Source organism: Episyrphus balteatus, chromosome 4 (assembly GCF_945859705.1).
Source record: "Episyrphus balteatus chromosome 4, idEpiBalt1.1, whole genome shotgun sequence".
In the NCBI taxonomy this organism is placed as follows: domain Eukaryota; kingdom Metazoa; phylum Arthropoda; class Insecta; order Diptera; family Syrphidae; genus Episyrphus; species Episyrphus balteatus.
This window is the reverse complement of record NC_079137.1, coordinates 68,268,969-68,295,164: the sequence shown is the minus strand read 5'-3', so window position 1 is coordinate 68,295,164 and position 26,196 is coordinate 68,268,969. Positions and strand designations below refer to the sequence as shown.

Here is a 26,196-nt window from a genome sequence, read left to right as displayed (position 1 = left end):
ATAAGCTTTTACATGATATACAATTTTTATAGGCTGTCATAGAAAAAAATTGATTTAATGGTGTGAGAATATAAAAAAGATTGATTTTTTTTGTTTTTTTTTTTTTTTTTATTGAAAACTAATTGGGTTCAAAAAATTCTAGCTCTTTTTGTAGATGTCGTGCAGACATGGTTGATATGAATATTTTGAGCTGAAACAATAAATTATTTTTATACCTTTTACGCATTGTAAAAATTTAAGTATGCTTTTATTTAAAAATAATATTAAAATTTTTAATGGCATAATTTTTTTGTAAGCTTATCATATATAAAAAATTAATATAATGAGAAAAAAAACAAAAAAGGTATTTTTTTAAGCTTTTCTTGTAAATTATAATAGGATTAAAAAAATTATTCCGTTTTTCTACAAAACATACAGATATAAATATGTAAGGTCTTAATCTTAACCAAGTACTTTTCTAAAAGATTTACTATCTTATACATATTTTTACAAGAAAGTTGACAAATAAATAATTTTTAAATCATTTTTTTTTTTAACAAAAGCACACAACCTTTTTTCTTATGACGTTATCAGTAGAAGTTTAATCTAAGCTGTTGTAAGGTATGATTTCAAGGTTTACTGGTAACTTCGCAAGCAACTTCTTGCAACAAAAAACATATTTTTTTTGCATAACACTTAATTAATCATCTCATAAAAATGTATGCATTGAATAAAAATTTTTTTCCCAAACTTTCATCCTTATAAAAAACACTATTTTAACCATCCATGATATTCAAGAAAACTTCCCTATCATGATCCCTTATTATAAATTTATTATTTGTGGATTCTTTTGAACCACAAAAAAAAAAAAACTATCTTCTATCTACATTAGATGCATTCTTTTCAATACTACATACCATAAACCATCAAAACCGTGTTTTTGTTATCTTTTATCCCAATATTCTCTAAAAAATAAGCTTTACGTGCTAGATAGTGAAAGGCAAACAACAAAATAGAAGAGAGTAACATAGTATCTATATAGAAAAAAAAGGTATTATTAAAAAAATGAAAAAAAAAAAATATGATGAAAGTGCTTTGTACTGAAAAATATTTTGCGTGCCATCATCGTCAGAGATGCCAAACAATGCTTTTGTTTGTTTTTTTTTTTCTTTTTTTTTACTATTCGGGACACTAGACAATGCTTTTTGGTATTTTATTTTTTATTATTATTATTTTTTTTTTTTTCAAACCATTCACCCTTTTATCTGTTTCCTGTAAACTATACGATACTAAGAGACCATAGTGCAAAATATTCACAGCTTTAGATAAGAAGATTTTTTTCTATGACTTTCTGCAAACATTTCTTTTGAATTTGTGGTGAAAAACTAAAACCCCACTTTTTTTTGTTAGTATTAAATTTGAACAGAAAAAAAAAACTAGAGTGTTTGAAAAAGTTTTTATAGCTGAACAAAAAAAAATCTTTAATAAATGACTAGGGGTTCTGTTAGGTATAGGAATTTGCTTTTATAACAAAGATGACTAAAAGTGTTGAAGTTGAAATTGAAGTTGACAATATATAGTTGTTTTTTGGTCTTGAAAATTCTTTTTGTATAATTTAAACTATTTTGTGGTCATTTCACTGTTTTTAAATTCTTTAAACGGTTGAAATTTTTTAGACAATTTAAAATGTTTTAACTGAAAATCTAAATGATTTTAGGATGATTATAAACTTTTTCAAAATTTGTCGTGGAGTGAAATGGATAATATAAGTTCAGTTTTGTCTGCAAACAATACTAATTCTATCTTCTGTAATTTGTAAGTAGGGTTGCCACATCCATGGGAGTAGATGTTCCGGTTCAAGAGAAGCGAACCTACTTTTTCACTTGGATATACCTACAATACATAGATATAGCATAAGGTAAGTTTACAATACAAAAAATTGAATTTTAGATAGAAATTAATTAAATAGAGACAAAAAAATCAAAACGTTAACGTATGTCGTGTGCGGTGATTCGACCCCAGATATGACATTACGATAATAGACAATACGAAAAAAATGGGTCTCGTAGCTTTGTCTGTCTGTCTGTCTCTATTTCGAGTTACAGCTCAAGCCTCTTAAGTGATTTATAATTCAAATGTCGTTATTAAAATTTATTGAAATTGTATTTTTTCGACCAACATTAATGCTACACATGATTAAAATGGACAAAGGTTGTATTTCTTCAATCTAACGATTTTTGGTCACACAAAACACTTGCTGTTGAATACATTTCAATTGAAAAATAATATTTTTTGGAAGGTTTACTAACGAAACCTGGCATTAAACCGTTTTCTTGACGTTTGACATTCTCGTAAAAGGCGTAACCGATTTAAACGAAAACTTTTGTTCAGTGACGGGATTTTTCCAATTTCAAAGGTTGTAAGTGTGGCCAAATTGCTTGAATAATTTTCCACATAAGGTTTAGTTTTATTGACTGTTTAAGGTAAAAAAAAATAAAAAAATATATATTTTCACGTAGTTACTGATAACAGGGGTTGGGGTCAAAATTCTGCAAGGTCAATTTTTTTTTTTTTTCAAAATTTTGAATTTCGATATTCTGCTTTTAAAATTTTGTTTTTCAAAATTCTGTTCTACAAAACTTTTCAAAAAAAAAAAAAATTAAAAAAGGGTTAGGAAAATGTAAAAAAAAGGTGCTTTTTAAATTTTTCCCAACCTTTTTTTTAATTTTTTTTTCCAGAATTTTCTAAAATCATCCTCTAACTTTTTAAGCAAGATTTGCAGAATTTGTTGCTTATTTCATTACTTTTGTCCATTTTTTTAGGTTTCTTTTTTTTTTTTTTTGGTAAATTCATAAACTTAAAAATATTAAGGAATTGTATGCAATATTAAATATTTTCGAAAAATAAATTTAAAATTTAATAAATTAATAAAAAAAAAATGTACATTGAAAAAATTGTAACTAGTTGTTAACGGCTATTATAGAGTTGTAAGAAAAATCAGTGCATTTATAAAACTGTTTGGGATGGTTAAACAACAAGCAGTTAGAAAGGTACTTATCTTTAATTATTACATTATTGAGGTGCTAAATAACCGCATACTGCAGTTTTTTTTTCAAATACAATGTTGGCAGAATTTTGAAAAACAGATTTTTTGTTAAAAAAGCGAATTTTGAAAAACTGTTTCTTTAAATCAGAATTAACACAGTGCAATATTATATCAGATATTTTCCTATATTGCTTCTTATATCTGCTTTCATTTGATATCTCAATCTTAAAAATCTAAGAAAAATTAAAAAAGAAACAGGCTATAAAGTAAACTATTATTATATGGGTCACTGTGGTGTATACGTACTTTTTTTTTAGTTTAAAAATTCAAATGCATTTATTTACCATTTTCTGTTGCTTTAAATGATTCTATGACTTTTTATTAAACTCTCACCAACGAGGTGTTAAATCTCGAAACCCTAATCATATGAAAATCCTACACAGAGAAAAATATGACCCGATAAAAACTAACAGATTGCCATATTGTTTTACCGTCCATACATTTCATAAGGAAATCTTATTAAAATCAACGATTAATAAGGTTTTTTTAAGGAGATTTCTTATTATTTTTATAGAGAAAATCTTATTAAAATTTGACTGAAAAGTTGATTTTTTTTTGCAACTTAGCACTAGAACAAAAATCGCGATCAATATTTTCATGGCAGGTTGGTTCAGGTGGTAAGGTGATCGACTAATGATTTGAAGTCTCCAGTTCGATTCCCAGCCTGGTCACCTTTTTTTTTATTTTGTTTGCAGATTTTAAAACAATAAGGAAAACCCGATTGTTTTAATAAGGTTTCCTTCTTGGATGAAAACCATAGAGAAATCTTATTGTTTTTGTTCTATTTTATGTGGTCTATTTTTCTCTGTGTATTTATTCATGTCAGCATGCTTACAAAAAGAAAAAGAAATAATAATTTAAACAATTCATGTGACTTTGAGTTTTTTATTCAAGTTTTTTTTTTTGCAAGTATTGTCATCATTACTAACCTGATGAAGTAAAAACTACATTTTTGTCATGCCTGTTAAAGTTTTAAAGCTTACAGTATTAAGAAGGAATAGAGATTAAACACGACTATTTTGATAAAAAAAAAAGATTAAAACAAAAAACAACTAAAACAACTTATTGTTTCAGTAGCATAACTCGTGGTAAAACGTATCTTTACAAAAAAATTTATGTCATAAATTCTATCTAAACTTTTTACCACTACTTGAAATATTCTCCATCATTATTTGACCACTAAACAACTTTTAATAGTTCGACATGAGTATCTAAATCGAAACCTTTTATATAGCAGTTCGCGCTATTAAAAGTTATGTGGAACTAATTGAAAAAGTTTTCCATTAACAAAAAACTCAAGTATGAATGACATTCCTAGAAAAAAAAGACTAAAAAACAAAAACAAAAAAAAAAAAAAACACTCTTAAGTTTGAAAAATATTATTTCCGCATTTTTCATTCAAACATTAACCCCATTTATACCATCAAAAAAGTTTCAAGTTTTATCCTCTCGCCTCTTCAACATTTTTCCCATTCCCATATAGTTTTTCAAACTTGTATATACTATATCCAACAACCAACAACATATTTGTTGAATAAAATTCCTGACAAAACCATCATCGCTTGGCACGTATATATAATATTTAATGCAACCGATTTTCTAACATAGTTCTTCTCTGATTTTCACTCTACTACTCGCCATTTTATGAGCCGCAAGTCAAATACTTTTCCATTCCCCCAAAAATCTGTTTTCAATGCAGTACCAACCATCAGCAATAGAACAACAACAACAACAACAACATAAACCTGCCACAATCCCTATTGCAAATAATGTTATCCTCGTTTTCCTGGAAGCTACTAACTTTATGAGCAAAAAACAAAAAAAAAACTACTACAAAAAACAATAAATTCACAACCAACAGCAGGCTCAACATCGAAAAGTCTCTAACACACAAAAATTCCTCACATTCTCGGGAGCTGTAAAAAGTAATAAAACACAATAAAAACTGAAAAAAAACTTACCTCGCAAAACTTTGCTCCATATCTCGGTGGTGGCGAATCACAGAATCGATACCGATTTCGAGTGCCCCCCAAACAATTAGTCGAGCATGCCGTCCAGTCACTCCACGGTCCCCAGCCGCCAGTATCCGATTCTGCAAATACACACAACACAAAGTAATTAAAATACTCACTGAAGTTGGCCTTTTTTTTCGTGGGAACCAACAAACTCACCTTTAACTGGCAACGTTGGCACGCAGTCCATTCGAACATCGGCAACAGCCCCCGAAATACCCTGACTAACATACACGAAACAGTATTCGACGTATTTTTCTGAAAAAAGTTCGCAATTAAAATACAGCGAATACTGACTCTTGACCACACGCTGCTCGGCAACGTAGTGCAAGGAAGTGGGTGGTTTCAATGATGCCACATCGGCACGCAGCTTAGCAAATAACCGCACCCGGTCGCCCTGTTCCAGGATGCATGCTGGGTATTCATAAAGTACTCCGATACCTGTGTGCGGGTCACAAGGAAATATACTCCTAGCATAGACGTTGAACACGAACTTGTTACTCCAATCAACACTGATGTATTGTACGGTGGTTATGTCAGCAGGGGTCGGGGGTATTGGCCGCAGCCGGACCGCATAATTGCCGGCTAATCCGAAAAGCTCACAACGCAACTTAATTAGTTTGTGTTTGGGAAAGCCTCGAATCTCCTCCGCATACAGGATATTACTTTTGGAGTCATTATGATGACTGGCACAGGTTAAATCTTTGCCACAGTAAATTAATTCCAACCAAAACTCGGGTAGATTCATCAGAGTCATCATGTTGGTGGAAGTAAGGTCACATTGTACCTGGTCGAAGGTTAGTTTGACTTGGACCGGAATCTCCGGATAAGTGACGAGTCGTTTAGGAGTGACTTGCATGTTGGCTATAGGCCATCGGACGTCTAATTGTTGTTTCAAGCGTTCATCATCAACGATGGAAGAACTACTGGTTGTTTGTGATATAACTTGAAGGGTGTATTCACCACCCCGATAGAATGTCTGACATGGTACCGAGATTTGTGTAACATTGTTTCTCGGGTCGGGGTAGAGAGTTATATTGCTTACGGTCTCGGCTCCATTTTTTGTCATTATGCTAATGACAAGGTTCGTTAGCGCATTATCCTGCTCCTCCATCACAACTGTGGTGGTTCTGGTGGTAGTGGTTAATGATGGTGTTGTCGAGGTAGTAGTCGGTTGCGTGGCATTCGTCGTCGTCGTTCGATTCACATATTCCGTGATGCTCGTATATTGCAATTGTACATGTAAATCTCCACTTAGAGCTATGAACGAGCTGGGGCACATTAGCCGCCCTTTTCGTATTGCTAGCACGTGACCTAAGGATAATCGTTGCAAAAATATACATATATAAAAAGAAATACACATAAAAGAAAAGTTAAAGAAGAGGAAAATTGCACGAGAGTTTATATGAATAGAGAACACAAAAATGGGAAAACATAAATTTCTTTTGTAATTTTATAATTGCGAGTGTTTCCTTCGAGTTCCGTTTTTGCTTGAATGGGGTGAGTTATTTGAGTTCAGACTTGTTTAGGGTTACCACATAATGGTAGCGGCGGCATATGGTCATTAAATAACAGTGAGTTTGGAAAATAAATGTACTTGATTTTTTTTTTTTTGAAAAGTATGATAGAGTCAAACTTTTGTTTTTTTTTTAGGGGCAGTGAAAAATTAACTTTAAAGATTAGATAACCATTTAGGTACAATTAATGAAGGTTAGACATGATTTATTAAAAAAAATACAAGACCTGGTGCAATTTTTTATAACATTTGAAGTAACACTGCATTCACGAACGCTAATCGTATGTAACGAAGTTCTTGCAATCACTGCAGTACTGAAGCTGTTTGCGTGATGCAGATTTATTCTATGAGGTTATTCTTTAGAGGTTATTTTTGTGTCTAATCTACTACTCTATTGACTGCTGTCAATCAAACTGTTTTGATACCACATGTTTAAAAAACGTCTGCCAACATTGGTAAAAGCATTATTGTTTTTTAAATAACACCTCTTGGCGACCTAAGCTATGTTTTCACTGACTTTAAATCCAAGATAAACTGCAATCAGGTTTTCTTCATATTCCGAGATTTACTATTTACATAGTTTTTAGTGAAAATCAATTAATTAGATTTAAAACTTTTGTTTGGCTAGATAGCCTCGTAGTTATTTTTGTTAAACCCACAGGATGTGGGTTAAAGGTGCTTAAGAAATATTTATTTGAAAACAATGAGGATACACACAGTTTTTTAAAACATTATTTGCAACTAGATTTTTTAAAATTATTTCATAAATTTAATTTTTTGAAAATTTTATGAAGAATTTTTTGAAAATTGGTGTGTGGTTCGTGCTTAAAACTTAATGAAGTGGTTTCGTAAACTCACGACAAATCTATGTATAATCTATTAATCTATATGTAAGATTCTATATTAAATTAAATAAAAAACGTAAATTTAAATTTATCAAAACTGGTTTTAAAAGTTGTTTTACAAAATTGGTGGTTGAACGTTTAATGAAAAATCTTTCGAAAATTAATGCGCAGAATTCGAAAACTCACTCGAATTTTATATTTTCTACTTTGTTTTATAGCAATTCAAAAGATAGAGTTCAGCTGCATTTTGATTTTGACCATCCTAATTGTGTCATTAGTTGGCAATAAATAGGAAGTTTTGTGTTAACTTTTGAGCAGTTTTGGGTGGGTTGTAAGCCCAAAATTGATCTGTGGGCTGTTCACCTCGCACTTTCATTTGACAGGTTTCAAAGTGAAGGCTTGAACTTACAAACCAACAACTGGCTTTATATTTGTATAACATTCTGTCAATCAGGAAAGTGGTTCCAATAGCCGAACAGAGGTTTCAAACGGGATCCAAAAAAGGGGGCAACAAATCAGCACTCGGACGTAAAATTTAAGTTCAAATCTTTTACTGACGGATACGATGAGACTCACGCTGACACACAGTTTTGGGTTTTGACATTGATATTTTTGGCATTTTTTGGAAATTTTAAATCATGGTGTCAGTTATCAGAAGTTTAATTTTTTTCAAAAGAAATGGGGAAATTTTGGGGTAGTTAACTAGCTTTAAATTAGCACCAAAAGATGCAATAAGAATAATAAAGTTCTGCTCACTTTGCTCTGCTAACTTGATTGACATTGACATTTATTTTACTGATGTGGGAGAGCTCTACTCAAGATGTAATTCTTTTTCTTTAAGACATAAAATTTAAAAAAAATTAATGAGTACTTTCAACGGAACTTAAGTCAATTCAACTTGTTCATTAATTTGTACAAAGAAAATTATAAAAATATTTTTTTTTTTTTCATATATAAAAAAATGTTTTAAATATTTTTTTAAAAATGAAAACAGCGCTTTTTACAGCGATGACATGTTCAACTGTCAAACTTTAGTAACTTGCTTTAAAAAGTTCTTACAAAAAAAAAAATACTTTTATGGAGGTAAATTTCTCATGAAAAAAAGGTTTGCAAACTAGTGAAAACTACTTTTCGAATCTTGTTACTCTTCCAACTTGAACATTTTTTTTGGAAATTTTTGAAAATGTATAATATTTGGATTGCAAATAATTCACCAAACAGATCTCGAAGAAACTTTTGGTTTGCTGTTATGAATTGAATTTAAAGAGACCTTTCTTTTCTGATGTCTCACTGGATGAATTTGGATAAAATTTTTTTAAATCAATTTTATTAGGCAAGTAAACCTTGATTTTTTGACGAAAATCCGAAAAAAAAAGTTTGTAATATATTGAGTATTGACATAAAAAGATAGGCCTATTTATTGTGAACTCGTATCTGTAAACCAAAACTTGTTTCGAGACTTTGATTTGAAAATATCTGCTTCCGCAAAAAAATATTTCGATTGCATGTAAATATAAACTCAGCAAACAGATATCAAAGAAACTTTTGGCTCTCAGTTACCTTTGAATAGACCTTTAAGAGACCTTTCTTTTGATGTCTCACTCGATCGAGTTGGAGAAAAATTTTGAAAATGTATTTTTTTAGGAAAGGGCTTAATCTGGAATTTTTGCGCAAAATAAATTTTTACATTTTGGGGTTTACAAAAAACCCGTAGCAATTATAATTAGGTAGGTACTGTGAAAATGAAAGTTTGTCATCTTGCCAACTATGTCTTAAGCAGAACTCCCCTAAGTGAATACTCACTCACACAGACAAAAAAATAAACCCCCAATACATACAAATAAGTGTCCAGAAACCAGACGCAGCATATACTGTGCAGCGGAGAAGATCTGAAAATTTGATGGCTGTATCTTTTAGTTGCCCATAGGTGGCTTTTAAGTAGAAAATTACAAGAAATCGCCCGACGGGCTCCTTGTCTTGAAAGATTTTTTCTAAAATTTCATATATATTATATAATTTTTTTTTTCATTTTTATTATTGAAAAAATCTGTTGGGTATGCAATATCTCAAAAAATATATGTATATATTTCTAATCTTATTTTTTCTACGACTATTTTAAACCATTTTGTTTTTTTTTTTCGGAAAATTTTCTTAAAAGACAAACATCCGTTGTAAATAGTTTCAAGCTAAAAACCCAACGGCAAAAAACATCGTCATCTTCTAAATTCCAAATTATACTACTACTCTAAAATAAATAATTTCTCAAAGGGTTAAACTGAAAATTCCCTGCAATTGGCAGCCCTGCGGGAGAATTGCTCCCTATAGGAGAATATTCTTTCCTGGACACAGTAATAATACAAAGCACACAAGAAAAATCCCATCTCTATAGGATGGATTTCTTATCTTTAGAAATGGAACTTATTCAAAGGAATAGAATCATTGCCTTAGCTCTTTCTATATTTCTCTTCTATTTTACTTTATTTATATTTTTTTTTTGTATTATTTTTTTCTTGTGTTCATTCCTATTCGTCTTTTATTATAAACATTTCCTTACCTATTCGACATAGAGCAAAGATAATTGATGATAGTATCACAGTCCATTTTAGTGGCGTTTTGTAGAAGCAGCACATTTCGTGCGCTCACCAGAGCATGAGGTATCCTTGTAGAGGAGCTCCAAAGTCTTCTTTTTTTCTTCCTTTTGCTTCACAGGCAGCTGTGTGGGTGTGCCATTATTACTTTTATTTTTTTTTACTTGTTAGATTATAAAAGAGTTACTTGAAGCTGAAATTATAAAACAAAGAAAGAAAAGTAAGAAATTAGTTTTTATCTGAAAACAGTTGTATTTTTATATAATTTGCATAGGTAGAGAGTGAGTAAAGGTAGTCGAACTTTTAATATAAATGAGAGAACATTTTGAATACCCAACTAATTATTTAATCCTACTTCGTGTTGAAGATAAGGACAATGGCTTTATGAATCTCATGCTCCTACTTTTTTGAGAACAAAAAACCATAAATTTTAATTCCAAAGCCATTATATCAATGAAAAGTGATGATAATAATAGTACAAATGGGATTGCTCATAATCCTAAGATAGGATATAAGGGCTTAAAGAAACATCTCTTTGTCTCTCTATACATACTCGTATATGTGGATTTTGTTCAATGAATCATCGCATAGATATATACTACTGGACTTCCGATTACTTGAGAAGGATGAGAATTTATTGCATCCTTTTTGGCTGGTATCCAATAAATTTTGACCAGGGTGTTTGCAAAAGAGAAGAAAACATAAGATTTATTATTACATTGAAAATCTACCGGTTAGAAACAGTCGAGTAAATTTACTTAAATTATTTTTTTTTGGAATGAGATTGTTGGAGGATATAAATCAAGTTGTGATATGCATTCCAATCAAAACTGATAGACATATTTTAACACTATATTTTATTTCAAATATGTAAAAACAAATAGGTATATGCTTCAGAGGTTTAAGGTGTATCTTCAGAGTGAAGTGGTTTAATTGGCTAGACTGCACAATTATTGCCAATAGTACATTTCGTTGGAACAGTTTTATTTGATAAGAGCACTTACAAAGCCTAGCGATACCAAAAGTTTTCAAAATAACTTTCACATTTCTACTCGGCCATAGTCACTGTGGCGTATGTGTAATTTTTATTTAAACAATTTTATACTGATTATGCCTAAAATGCAATATGAACTTTCTAAGCCTAGAATAATCATCGAACAATCTGAAGCTACCATAAATTGTGGGAGCCAAAATTTAACGCGATCGGCGTTCTAGGTCGTAAGAAACAAATTTGCTTTTGCTGTACAAATAATGAAAACAGTTGACTTTTGTGAATCATTTTCTGACCTACTTACTTAGCTTTTATGCACTTCAGTTAAAATTATAGAGCACTGATGTCTTTTAGTTCGTTTAATTTTTCAAACAGCTGATTTTAATTTTTTGTTTGATCGAAATTAACGGTACCTACCTGCTTACTTTTTTACTTCGACAGATAAAAAAAAAACCGAAACCCATGGATACACTGATGAAATTCAGGATGTTGGTTTGAGATGAAGCAGGGATAAAGAATCCACAAAGTTCTTAAAAATATACATATTTGGTAAAAAAAAGTGTTTTTTGAATGGATATGTTATGTATGTTTGAGAACGGTTTCATAACAACTAACATAATTTTTTTTATTTTTTAAAGTTTGCAAAAATGGATCATTCTGTATAAGAACTAAGAATCTAAAAAGTCTGAAATTCGGAATTATGTAGATTTCATTAAAACTGTAACAAAAATGGCACCCCAGTGTCAGATTTCGGAAAATATGAATAATGGCCAACATATAACTGTTTTTTTTTTTTTTCAACTAAAGCCTAGTATACAGTTATTTTCGATAAAAAAAAATGAGTGGTGAAGGAAAATTTTTTTTCTTGAAAAAAAATTAAAACTGTCATCTGTTCAATATAGAATTGAACAGATGACAGTTTTAATTTTCTTCCTCAAAAACAATGAGCTGCACATTGTTTTGCGAAAAAAAAATTCGTGGTGAGTATAATTTTTTTTCGATTCTGGTTTACAGCTGTGGTGATTTGAAAAATATTTGTTTTCGGAAAAAATCTTTAAAAATTTCTCCCACATTGTTTTGCGAGAAAAAAATTCGTGGTGAGTATAATTTTTTTTCGATTCTGGTTTACAGCTGTGGTGATTTGAAAAATATTTGTTTTCGGAAAAAATCTTAAAAAATTTCTCCCATAAGAAATGTATTGGTTTTTTTCTGCTGGAAGAACTGTATACTTAGCTTAAGAACGAATAAAATATAACTTTTTTGTGTTAATCTAATCGAGAATTGCTCAAAAAATCATTCACATCAAAATTGTCTCCAATAAGTAGTCTAAAAACAAAAGATAGAAAAGATTTGTCGTTTAAGATAATTTGGAGGAAAGGGCTCGATATGTTTCATAAGAGTTTTTTGTTAGCTATAATAATGCAGTTTAGGTAGACTTAGCCTACAATAATTCTTTACACATCATAACACGAAATCTTATAGAGTTTCCAAAAAAATTAAATGGACCTTCATAAATTTTCTTAAATTGTCCATCTGTATCTACGTGACACCTTTTTGGTTTAACACTAGTTTCCAAAAGAAAAAAAAAAACATCGGACATTTGTTCACTCTCCAATATATTTCAGGTCACCATTAAAAATAAAAAAAATCTGTGAAATCGCATTTTAAATGTGGCTTTTAATTTTAAGGAAAAAAGAATAAATTGGACATATATGTAATTGTCGTTATATTTCTAAAACTCAAAAATCTTATCGAACATTTTTTTTCTTACCTTTTTAAAAAATTTCCTGTGAAAAAAAGTTTTTTTTACGAGCAGAAAAGTTATTTTAATATCCCTTGATTTTTTTTAGAATTCAGGTGCCAATTCTACAGAACAGTCATTTAAAATTTAAGGTACAGTTTGAAAACTAGTTTATGCCTAAAAAAAAAAGAAACTTAAAAAAATCATATCTCGAAAACGAATCCATTTTCAGCTGCAAAGTAAGTAGTGTCATTATAAAAAAATTTCAACATTTTTTGATACAAAATTATTAAAAAACGTTTGTAGGTAATTTATTGCCATGCAATTTCCAAGCAACTCTTAGCTTATAAGCTTATGAAATTTCAAGCTTTTCTCATGGAATTATAAAAGAAAAACTAAACTCTATGATTACACTGGTCGGCCAAAAATTCAAAAAAAGTCGGGAGCAAGAACTTTATAAGGTGATTTTGATTGACTTTAGTGTACCCAAAAACACGCGTTTTTGACCTATTAATATTCAATTATTTCAAAAACGTGACGTGCCAGTGAAATTTTGACTTCAGATTCGGACTTAGCACACAAAATTCCTCTTGAAAAGTAGGGTTTGGTTCTTGCTCTATATCCGTTGCCGACCAGTGTTCTTGCCATTGTCTCCAATCATTTGTACCGGGCTGTATAAACGTTCAACTGATAGAAATTTTAAGATTTTTCTTGTAAATTTTAAACTTTTGTACATGCATTGAAGTGTGTTTAGTCAATTTACTATAATCTTGAGTTAAAAAGTCCTAATGGGCTAATATATTTCACTAAAAATGACATTTATTTGTTTTGTTTCTTTGAAAAGAATTTATCTCTAAATTCATATTGTGTCTTCTTCTTGGGTTAATGGCCTTTGAAAATTTGTTGAACAACAAAAGATTCTGTAAAACAATTCAAATTATTTCCATTCCGTACCTATACATATGCAGTGGTTGTGTGTGTTGAGGTGGGACTGATTTTCTAAAGTTAAAGTTAATAGGTACACAAAGTATTTATGACTATCACGCCCCAAAGTGCTAATTGCCAAACAGAGTCTATACAACAGAGATAGAGCTTGTTGTAATGTCATGTAGTGTAATTTGTTTCTGTTAATAAACATTAAATAGGTCACGAAGCGTAGGTTGTGTTGTGAACTAAAGTTTGGCAACAAAACATACCAACAAGAGACAACAATTTTCTAATGCCAATTCATTTGAATATATATCCTTTTTGTCATTTGAATTTGTGATGTCTTTTTAGCGAGATATAGAAAACTTCATTGGTATTCTCTCTTCGCACAAACTAACTTTATTTTTGAAATGAAACGTATCCTAAATGATTTTGTCGTGAAAAAGGTGGAAAATACTTTAAGACATCAAAAAGTAGGTACCTTCATAGAGAAACAAAAGACAAAGTTTTTGTTCTATAAAAGATTCTGACATTGAAATTTCTTATACCCATGGCAAGTATAGGAAATTTAAAACAAAGTTTTTCAAGCTGAAAATAGCTTAACGTAGACACTTATCTATTTTTTTTGTTGTTTTGTTTTTTTATTTATTTTTTAATATAAAAAAGTTTTGCACTCATGGAATGTTATTTACTTGATGAAGCCTTAAATTTTTTTGTTTTTGATTCTTTTTAAGTCTTCAATATGCAAAAAAATAAAAACAAAACAAAAATTGGGTTAACTTTTGAAATTCCAAAGCGTAATTAACTTTTGCCTATAGCCTATAAGAAATCAATCTACTTAGAAACTTTTCTTTTTGGTATTTAATTTATTAATTATCTTGGGATATCTTGTATCAGAATGCGATAGATCTTATAGATAAGGTTGATTTCATATAAAATGGTACTACCCTAGAGTGAATCAACATGTTGTAACTTTTGTTAAAGAAAGAAAAAACCAAGTTAATCAAAGTTACGTTGTACCATCTTGTAATGAAATTTAAATTTATCAATAAAATATGTATGTAGTTGGGGGAGGAAGGTAATGATTTGACAAGTATTTTTTCTAATCAGAAATTATGTCAACTGTCAATGCCATCTGTTAGATAGACATTGATTATGAATATTTTTGTTTTAAACGGAATAACCGACATTATTATTTGCTTCCTGATTCATTATTTCCTGAATTTAATATTTGTTAATGTGGTCTTCGCGGTTTTAAACATTTAGCAGATTAATTAACATAATTAATATGTACCTATCTATGAAAATTGCAAATGTTTAGGAATTGAAAAAAAAGAACTTATAACTTCCTGTAACAGTGCGAAATTAAAAACAAAAATTTTAGTTTTAGGTACATAAAGTCGAGTTTTGTAGACAAAAAAAATGAATTTTTTGAGAAAAACGAAATCAAAGTTAGCAGAAAATATCAAAAAAAATAATTTTTGGATTTTTAAAAAAATTTTGAAAATTTTTTTTTGAAAAATCAAATTTTCGAAAACGGGACATTGAATTTTGTTTTTAGATGTTGATTAGTGATTTCTACAAAATGGCATACCAATTTTATTATAAAACTTTTTTTCCAAAAAATTATTTATAAAAAATTCAAAATTCTGTTTTACAAAATTCTGCAAAAAATTGAAAAAGGGTAAACCGTTTTTTTTAATTTTTTTCAGAATTTTGTAAAATCATCTTTATCACAAAATTGGATGCTTATTTGATTACTTACTTGCTTTGTAATTTTTTTTTTAATATTATTTTTTGATAAATCAATTAATTTGAAAATATTAGGAAAATATTTTTAATGTTGAATATTTTCGAAAAAATTAATTTAAAATTTGATATCATATTAAAATGAATATGTAGGTTTTCAAAAAAATTGAATAAGAAAATTAATATTCTGTATCACACAATTTTGTTTCCAATTAGTTGTCTAAATAAATGTGAATTGTAAGAAGAACGTTATTGTATGCATATTGAAAAATATTTGCAACAATTAAATAACAGACAGCTAGAAAAATACAAAAGTGAAATAACAAAATTAAAATAACGTAGGTACATTTATGTATTTTGAAAAAAAAAAAAAACAGAATTAGCAAAATTTTTTTGTTTAGAATGGCAGAATTTTGAAAGAATTTAAAAAAGCAGAATTTTGAAAGACAATAAAGATTACGATTTTGAAAAACAAAAAATTTCGTTAAAATAGTAGTAGAATTACCTATGAAATCAGAATTTTGACCCGCTCTCTTTTTTTCGAAAAATCAATTTTTTTAAAATGTGACATTGAATTTTTTGAAAATTTAGGCTACAAAATGGGATTTCATTTTTTACTTTAACTTTTTAATGTAACTATAGGTATATTCACTTTCTTAGCTTAAAAATACAAATAATTTTAATTATTTTTTCCTTATTTATGGGATTATTTTAAAATTGCTATAATAATTGTGAAAATGTTTTACTAAAAATGGATTTAAATAAAAGACATCAAGTTGTATCCTTTTTTTTAGGTGAGATTAATTTTTAACTTATATACCTACACTAAAAAAAGAAGTAACGTTGTTCAATTTATTTTATCTACATTATACAGGGTGTCCCAAAAGTTAACGTCGAAACGAAAACGGTAGATAGAGTAGGTGGTGACAGTTATCAGAAAAATAATAAAAAAAATAGCAGCCATATATTTTGGGAGTTATGGGCATTTGAAAAAAAGTCGAAAAAATGGTCAACCTGTGACGGTTTTTCATGTGCCGTGACTATAAATCTTAAGTTTTCTCATTTTTTTCTTTTGTTACGGAACCTTGAATAACCCTGCTACCAAATGCATTCAAAAATTTTAACTCAGCTGCATCAGTTTTAAAGCAAAAATTACTTTTTTGCCCAACTAAGTACTAAGAAATTTTACATGGCTCTAATTCAATGAACCGTAGTGTAAAAAAAATACACTATGATGTTTCGGCAAGTAACCTTAAAAGTTGGTGTGTTCAATTCTCTTTTCAACAAGATATAACATTGTTGAGAATATTCCATTAATAACCGAGATAAAAATTTTTTTCTTAAGAAATCCGACTTTCTTATGAGGTAATTTTTCCATATTATTTAAGTTTTTGTATTCTGAAAGGTTCTGAAAGGGTACAAAACTTAAAAAATATGGACAAATTACACGGTGTTACAAAAATGAGGTTTCAAAATATACGCGGGCGGAGACCTATCAGGTTTTGTAGAGCTAGTCGCACTGATTACGAAACGGTATTTGAAAATCCCCTAACACCCCCAAAATCTGGAGTTACGGGCAAAAAACGGTTTTTTGGACCTTCACCCATTGAAAAAATTCTAGCTTCGACAATTTTTTACCCATTTTCAATTTCTGACAGAAGATAAATATACCTTTTCAACAATGTATAAAACATGTAACTCGGTTAAACCACTTAGAATTTATAAGCTGTCAAAGTTCAAAAGTTCAATTTTATTTTGTCATTTGCCCAACTTCGGCATCAATTTAAAGTATATGTTTTCAAAACAACATGCTATTAAAAAAATATATTCTAAAACTATATCTATTTCTCAATCAATCGAGGTATTTTTTATGAAAATCACTTCAAAATTGGCTTAGAAAAAAAAAATTTTCGATTTCAACCCAGATACAGAAATTCGAACTTTTAGGTATAGAACAAAAATGTTGTTTCGGCACGTAGTAGGATAAGTTGGGAGCCAAGATTTGATGAAGGGTTTTTGTAGAGGAGCTCAATACAAACATTTTTTTCTTTGGGAGGGGGGTCTATCTCCCCCCGTTTAGGAAGGAGGGGCATTTTTCTAAAAAAAAATTATCAAAAAAAAAAAACTTATTAAAAAACAACGGCAACACTAACAGTAATAAATGATACCATTTCCGAAAGGAAAAATTGTACATTTGATTCTAATTTTTAAATCATTATAATATAACCAATAGTTTTTGAAATAATCGATTTCAAAGTTAAAAACAGGCGAAAAAAAAATTTTTTTAAACTCATTTCTTACTATTTTTGTCCAGACTGTGAATTTTAGTAAAAAAATTACTCACAAAGGAAACTGCCTCAATTGATTCCTTGAAGAACAGTGACAACTATATGTTTCTATGTCTTTTTATTTTTGAGAAAATTGAAAAATTATTATTTTATCAGATTTTTCTTTTTTCAAAATATTTTTTGCTTTTATTTGTTTTTTTTTTTTTCAATTTTCTCATAAACTAGAAGACATAGAAACATATAGTTTTCACTGTTTGATAAGGAATTAATTGAGGCAGTTTTCTGTTTAAGTAATTTATTTACTAAAATTCACAGTCTGGACATAAATAGTATAAAATGAGTTTTAAAAAATTTTTGTTCCCCTATTTTTAACTTTGAAATCGATTATTTCAAAAACTATTAGTAATATTATATTGACTTAAAAACTAGAATCAAATGCACAATTTTGCCTTTTGGAAATGGTATCATTTATTACTGTAAGTGTTGCCGTTGTTTTTTAATAATTTTTTTTTATTTTGATAATTTTTTTTTAGAAAAATGCCCCTCCCACCTAAACGGGGGGAGATAGACCCCCCTCTCAAAGAAAAAAATGTTTGTATTGAGCTCTTCTACAAAAACCCTTCATTAAATCTTGGCTCCCAACTTATCCTACTACGTGCCGAAACAACATTTTTGTTCTATACCTGAAAGTTCGAATTTCTGTATCTGGGTTGAAATCGAAAATTTTTTTTTTCTAAGCCAATTTTGAAGTGATTTTCATAAAAAATACCTCGATCAATTGGGAAATAGATATAGTTTTAAAATATATTTTTTTAATAACACGTTGTTTTGAAAACATATACTTTAAATTGATGCCGAAGTTGGGCAAATGACAAAAAAAATTGAATTTTTGAAATTTGACATCTTATAAATTCTAAGTGGTTTAACCGAGTTACATGTTTTATACATTGTTAAAAAGGTATATTTATCTTCTGTCAGAAACTGTAAAAAAATCGAAAATGGGTACAAAATTGTCGAAGCTAGAATTTTTTCAATGGGTGAAGGTCCAAAAATCCGTTTTTTTGCCCGTAACTCCAGAATTTGTTAGGGGATTTTCAAATACCGTTTCGCAATCAGTGCGACTAGCTCTACAAAACCTGATAGGTCTCCGCCCGAGTATATTTTGAGTGTTACACCGTGTTACCTAATAAAAAAGTCGGATTTCTTAAGAAAAAAAATTTTATCTGGGTTATTTATGGAATATTCTCAACAATGTTACACCTTTTTGAAAAGAGAATTGAACACACCAACATTTAAGGTAACTTGCCGAAGCATCGTAGTGTATTTTTTTTACACTACGGTTCATTGAATTAGAGCCATGTAAAATTTTTTAGTACTTAGTTGGGCAAAAAAGTAATTTTTGCTTTAAAACTGATGCAGCTGAGTTAAAATTTTTGAATGCATTTGGTAGCAGGGTTATTCAAGGTTCCGTAACAAAAGAAAAAAATGAGAAAACTTAAGATTTATAGTCACGGCACATGAAAAACCGTCACAGGTTGACCATTTTTTCGACTTTTTTTCAAATGCCCATAACTCCCAAAATATATGTCTGCGATTTTTTTTATTATTTTTCTGATAACTGTCACCACCTACCCTATCTACCGTTTTCGTTTCGACGCTAACTTTTGGGACACCCTGTATGTAATAAAAAGTCTTTAAAAATTGAAAATGGTTCAAAACACTTTTTGAGTCATTTTATGCTAATCAAATCATATTTTAGTTGGAAAACAGAGACACGTTAATAACTTTATGTAAATTTCAATTTTGATATCTGTGATATAGAATTTTTCCATCTAACTTGTTCTGATATTTTCTACAAATCTATCTACAAATCCTTGTTGTCATTCTCTTAGTTTGACCCTTTTTGATTGAGCAAATTATGTAAATGTAATGGAGATACCTTTAATGTAATTGCATAATATCAAAATTTCAACAAAACAAACATAAATGTTCTGTTTATTTAAATATAAAATGAAACATTTTCCATTTCACCAACATTCTCATTTCCGAAAGCGTAATAATATATCGATATTTATGTAATCATTTTGATGCCAAAAATATTTTAACTTATTGACAATAATATTCAACATGATAAAATGTAATTTCCTCCACTTTTATACTGGAACTCAATATATCACACATGAATTACCACAAAAATATGGAATACCATACAAATACACACACACACACGTTAACACTCCAAAAGGATCAAGAATTAACTCCTTATTTAATAAAGTCACATGCACACTTTATTCGTATATGAAAGCATGTATAACATATATTTTTAACTTAATATAAAAATACCAAAAGACCTGCTCTCTAACAGTAAATAAATAAAAATATAAATATTTATTAAACACTCCAATGTCTCTTCAAAATCTATCAAACATATATAAAATATGGTAGGTATATCTTCTATGTTTTTGCTCTATTCCAAAAAATATATTTTTATCAGAAAAAAATAAGAATAGAAAAAAACTGAAATTGTGCAAACATCTGGAAGGAAAAATTTCCATAACAATTCACATTTCACCCACATTTCATCATCATCCTACATCCTCATCCTGATAGTATAGTAGTCGTCTCCTTATAGTCCTAAGTCATATGGCTTTCGCTTGGCATTGGCATCACTCGCACATAAGTGTTTCGAGAGCACGCCCGCATTTAGAAGCTGTGACTTATAAGAGTTATGATTCTCTACTATAAGTTGTTTTCTCCTTGATGGAACATCACAAAACGGGTTGCCACTATAAAAGAGGATGTTTTGTATGGAAATTAAAATATAAACAAAAAAGAAAATTCTAAAAAACAAAATGGTGAACCTATATATAGGATAAACTTTCCCAGATATAGAATGAAGATAGGAGAATATTTTGAAATGCTATTTCATAAATATGCAAATTCTTTTGGTGAGTTTGGTCTGGGGGGCTTTCAAGCCCAAGCATCAAACACTATATAGCATCAAGCTCCTGCTCATCACTCTTCTCTATGCTGATCACAAAGGATATAATCGAATGTATTGCTGGCACAATCAAAATGGATAACGTTATTGAGATGTTTTGCATATTTCATGAAACCAATTCAAGTGGAATGCAACATTGAAATATTTGTTTAACCTTTCACAGCACAGCATCACAATTGCAATACAGAGGTCTCTACTATAGTCATACCTTTTTCAATGAGTGTGTGTATAGGTAAAATCTAAATAGGTACAATATTGTGTATACATATACATAACAAGCAATATGGGTTTTGTATATCCTTTCAATTTTGTCTATGTCTTTCAAAATGATTTTCATTTTGATTGCATAAAGGAGGTGACCAAGGAAGCGAATTATTCTCTATAACGTCTGGGGTAAAAGTTAAACAGAAAAAAAAAAGTACTAAAATCACAGACGATGAATGACATCAGAGTTTGTTAGAGAGGACAGAAAATGGAGAGGATCCTTTGTGTCCTTACTCCTCCTTTAGTACCTTCTGTTAGTTTGTTTGCATTCCAAATGGGTTTAATTTTTGAGTCAACTGACGAGAAGAAGTGCGTTTTTTTGTTTTATAAAGTTGTTGATTCAAGCTAAATGGCATTCCTTGTTTTTTTGCCATCCTTTTTTTTTGTTTTTTTTTTTTTCTTAATATAAAAAGTATTTTGACTGGAAAAATTGTCTATTAGTGTAATTTATGCAAATTAAATTAAAAAGTTAGAAAAGTGGTAAAGAAGAACACTTGAGATGGAAATCAAAGAACTTTTGCCAGACAAACACCAGAGAGTTAAAGGTAGAAATTTGTTCATTCGTTCATTATTCGTTTTTTTTTTTTAAACTTCAACTTCCTCTCGGGATGTTAAGTGGGCAAATATATAGGGTTGAAGTTTTTATTTGGTTGATTTTGTTTTAACCATCTTCGTTGGTTTGCAAAACTTTTGTGGACTGAGTTTTTTTTCTGTGTTCGTTTTTTAACACTTGAATGGAGAAGAAGAAAAAAAACTATAACCATAGTTTTGGTGTTCATTTTTGAACATGATTTTGAACTTTTTATATTCTTTATGGTGAATCAGGTTCATTAGTCGCGCGCAATGCAAAAATCTTATCTATGTGGAGATATCACTATCTTGACAGTTGCCGGAAAAGTTTTATTTTTTAAGTCTTCAGAAGTCATTTGGAAGAAAAAAAATATTCTTTTTAGTTGGTTTGTTTAGTATTGATATAGAGTCGGAGAGTCGACAGCCGCAGGGTAACTTAGCTCATAAAGTTAAAGTTTCAAATTGGTGTAAAATGAAAGACAAATTGATAGAGAAAAAGAAAAAAATAAGGTTGGGACTTTTAAAATGGGAACATTTATGTGGCAACACTATTTTATTGGAATGTCACATGACTTAATTTATATCTTTGTAGTTTGTTCAAATAAAAATTTCAAATCCCAAACAAAAGCTAAAATAATGAAAAAAAAAAACACATAACAAATAATATGTAACAAAAAGTTACGCATACACCACAGTGACCTTGTTTCTTTTCTCTAATTTAATAACTTACTGAATAGGAAATCTGATTTTTTTGACCATTTACTAACTGTGAAAATTAAACGCCTAATGAGTCAAAATTTTGAGTGTGGGGCTTACAGAGGGCTGCATAATTTGTTTTCTTTTTCAGCTCCCAATAAAAATCTTAAATCGTACAAAAATTAAAACATAACAAATTGGTGTGAATTATGTCCTCTTTTTTTTTGTTTCTATGCAATCTAGAGTTTTTCCATTATAACATACGCCTTAAGGTTAGGTGCTAAAATGTTTCTAAAATAATATATATATTCTGTAGTTATATTCTTTCTATCTAAAACGCTCATTTAAAACCAACTGCAATCGTTTGTCCACCTCGAGTTATATATACATACCAAATATTATCATTTTTCCAGGAGCAATTCAAAAAATATTTTTTGCACTGAAAAATTGAAATTCCCCTGAAATCCCAAAAATCAATTTTTTTCAAAAATTCAAACTGTTGTCGTTTGTCCACCTCGAGTTTTTGACGTATACCAAAAATCGTTTGTCCACCCTCCGTTTAGGAGATATTCCAAAAAGAATTTTGTTTAGCAACTCTCATTAAAAATATCGTTTTTTTTTTAAGTGACCAAAAATTATTTTTTTTTTTTCAAAAATTAAAACGGCCATCGTTTGTCCACCTGGAGAAATGGATACATACCAAAAATCATCGTTTGTGTGATATTCAAAAACCAAATTTTCAAAATTTTCAATAAAAAAGTACGTATACACCACAGAGTACCTACTGAAAATACAAAGTCCCTAAAATCCCCAAAAATTACTTTTTTTTTCAAAAATTCAAATTTTTGTCGTTTGTCCACCTCGATACAACAATGGATACAAACAAAAAAACATGGTTTGTCCACCCTACGTTTAGGTGATATTCAAAAAACATTATTTGTACTAAAAAATTCAAAGTCCCCTAAAATCCCCAAAAATTCAAATTTCTGTCGTTTGTCCACCTCTAGTTCTTCACCATATATATAAAATTTACGTTTGTAAGATATTTAAAAAAAAACAAATTTTGTACTGAAAAATTCAAAGTCTCATAAAATCCCAAAAAAATTTGTTCCAAAAATTTTTGCACTAAATCTTATTCAAAAAACTTAGCACTCTCATAACTAGGTTAACTTAAATCCTCGCAAGATGGAAGGATTTAAGTTTCCAAAAGGTTTCCATTCAGGTTTGCTTACGTTGAATTTAAACCCAGAACCTCTGGCTTGACAGTTCATCGCTCTAACAAATAGATACCCTCCCATACAAAATTCTCTCCAAAATCTTAAACATACTATATTTTGGAGAGAATTTTGTATGAGATGGGACCTTAAATGAAACTCGATATGCTTAAAGACCACTACTATTAATCTCATTGTGTTGTTAGACCACAGTCGATCAAAATCGAAATCTCTTTTCTGATTTTCTATATGAATTGATAACCCTTTTGCTAAAGCGCGAATAAAAAACTGTCTACACTATTTTGTACATATTATACAAATGCATCACTGTCCGACAGAAACAGGAACTGCAGTCAAATACCACACCGCCACCGCTGACTGTCTGTGTCCTAAATTCTTGTCGCACGAACAATATAAGAACCTAGCCAAAAGCTATTTCTCTTTTGTGACGATAACGACTACTACGACACGACGACAACGACATCAACGTTGTAGCGTCGGCGGCTTTCGTTAGCGATAGAATCAAGTGTATTGGTTATGCGGTGCAGCAGCAGCAACACAAATTTGTGTGATATTTATTTCTAAGCTCTAGAGCACAGGTCCTTTGAGACACTTTCACATGCACACATTGAAAATATACTCTCTAAGGATGATAGATTTTTTCAACCCTCCTGCTATGCTGCTTCTGCCTTAGAACAACTATATCTTCCCCCTTTTTTTGACAAAAAAAATAAATTAAAGGTAAAGCAATGGATAAACCTATTCAGATTCACTCCTTCACCACACACCCTCGCGCCTCTCAAATACACACAAATACATATACAAAGCACATTCATTCCATAAGAGATTATTATCCTGGACATGAAGGAAAAAAGGAATGAATAAGGTGTATCTTAAAAACATTGCACAGAGCCATATCAACCAGCCAACAACAACCACCCCCTCTTTTTTATCCTTTCCCGGACGCTTTGTTTTAAATTATTAAGTGCTATTACCCTCTGTCTGTCGCGTGCTTGCATGTCGTCTACACATATTCTGTATACACCTTAAAGGGAATTCTCTTCATATCCTTTTTCTATTTTTACATTATTTTGGTCGTGAATTTTTTTTTTTTCATTTTTTTCATTTTGTTTCCTTTTTTTCCTGGCTTTTGTTCTTCCATGTCTTTATGCTGCTGCTGTATGTAACACACTGCTTTGTTTCATTGTGTTGAAAAGAAGTGTAATTTATGTGCATTTGCTACCGAAAACAGAAATTATTTGACTAGCCATTAAAAAAAAAAAACGGGGTAGAAATGCATTTTTCTGAATGAAATCTGAGACGAGACATTTTATAGCTGACGTATAGTGGCGGTATCTGTCGGAAAAAAGGACATTAACATTACAAAGTTGATATACATTCATCCTTATACTACTTCTAATAATTTTTTTTTTTTTTTGCTTCACTTTGAAAAGACAAACTTACTGGAGTAGATATTCAGTGTGCTTGAGTGAATCCATAAAGAGCACCCTCTACGATAACATATCAAGTCAAGGCAGGAAGGCAGAGTCAGTTTGAGGGCAAAGACTGATGAGTTGTTTACTAATTAATAAATACGAAACATAAACTCTGGCCGATTAGAGACAGTAATTTGATATTTTAAGGGTTTTCCAAAATTATTACTAATTAAAAAGCAGTAAGCTCAAAATGAGGAAGAAAAAGAGGGCCCAGGACGAAATATTATTATTACTAGCTAAGCTATATGGACAACATGGTAAAATTGTTCTCGATGAATTTTGTGTGTGTAAGGAAAATTGTTTGCTTTATTAGGAGGAGGTTTATATTCACCATCATAACATCGGTCCACCCGAAAATTTACGAGGAAGTTATTAAAATCTTAATGCTAAACCTAGTTATATAAGACTTGCTTATAACCTATATAGTATACATTCGTTTACTATATAGGTACCTATAACCTTTATAAAGTGAAAAGGGTAAGAAGTAAGATGATGTGTTAACAGCTGCTGCTCCTGGTTGCTGGTTCTGGTGATGCTGATGAAATGAGTTAGGTTAAGCTCTTGAGAATATAATTATTACGCTGCTGGCAAGGATCGTTATACTTTGTGGCTTTAATATTAAGTCTTTTTTTACGATTTTGACATTTTTGTGTCTATAAAAGATGATGTAATTATCTTGCAAAACTTAAGTATGTCGCTTAATTTATGTACATAACCTAGTTTGGTTTATAGCTAAGTTATTTATTCTATAAATTACAAGCTGACCCAGCGATCTTTGTTCCCCTTCGGAATCAATAAGAGTTTGAGTAAACTTAATATCTGAATTAAATTCATTCAGATTGTTTTATTTACATATATGTATGTATGAATAAAATCTCAAATTGTATAAAGTTCAATAAATAAAAAAAAAATCTAAATGAAAAGTATTTTAATTAAATTAAAAGGAATGGTATTTCCGTGGCAGTAAGAAATTTGCCTTATTTACTGAAACACTTTTTCGCAATTTTAAAAATAAATCCAAATAGATCCGCGGAATGAGAACTTTTCCGCATTTTAACTTTCCTTTGGCTATAGCCGTTTCAATCACATTTTCGCTAAGTTCATTGCCCATCATTTAATTATAATGACTGTGAGTTTTCTGGTTAAGGCGTACCAGATTCTTTCATTTAAATGTTTAGTTGTATGACCTATAAAATGTTATATGCTTCCTCAG

General features: G+C 29.9%; 1 protein-coding gene across 1 annotated transcript in view; it reads right to left on the bottom strand.

Annotated features, from left to right (window-relative positions):
* LOC129918620 (uncharacterized) overlaps positions 1–26,196 on the bottom strand; it is a 56,201-nt gene that overhangs the window by 14,828 nt on the left and 15,177 nt on the right. Inside the window, exons 2-4 of the mRNA XM_055999241.1 lie at positions 10,013–10,239; positions 5,257–6,411; positions 5,047–5,177 (exon numbers count right to left, since the gene is read on the bottom strand). Coding sequence (XP_055855216.1) covers positions 5,047–5,177; positions 5,257–6,411; positions 10,013–10,088 — 1,362 coding nt within the window. The 5' untranslated portion in view covers positions 10,089–10,239. The remainder of the gene's footprint in view (positions 1–5,046; positions 5,178–5,256; positions 6,412–10,012; positions 10,240–26,196) is intronic.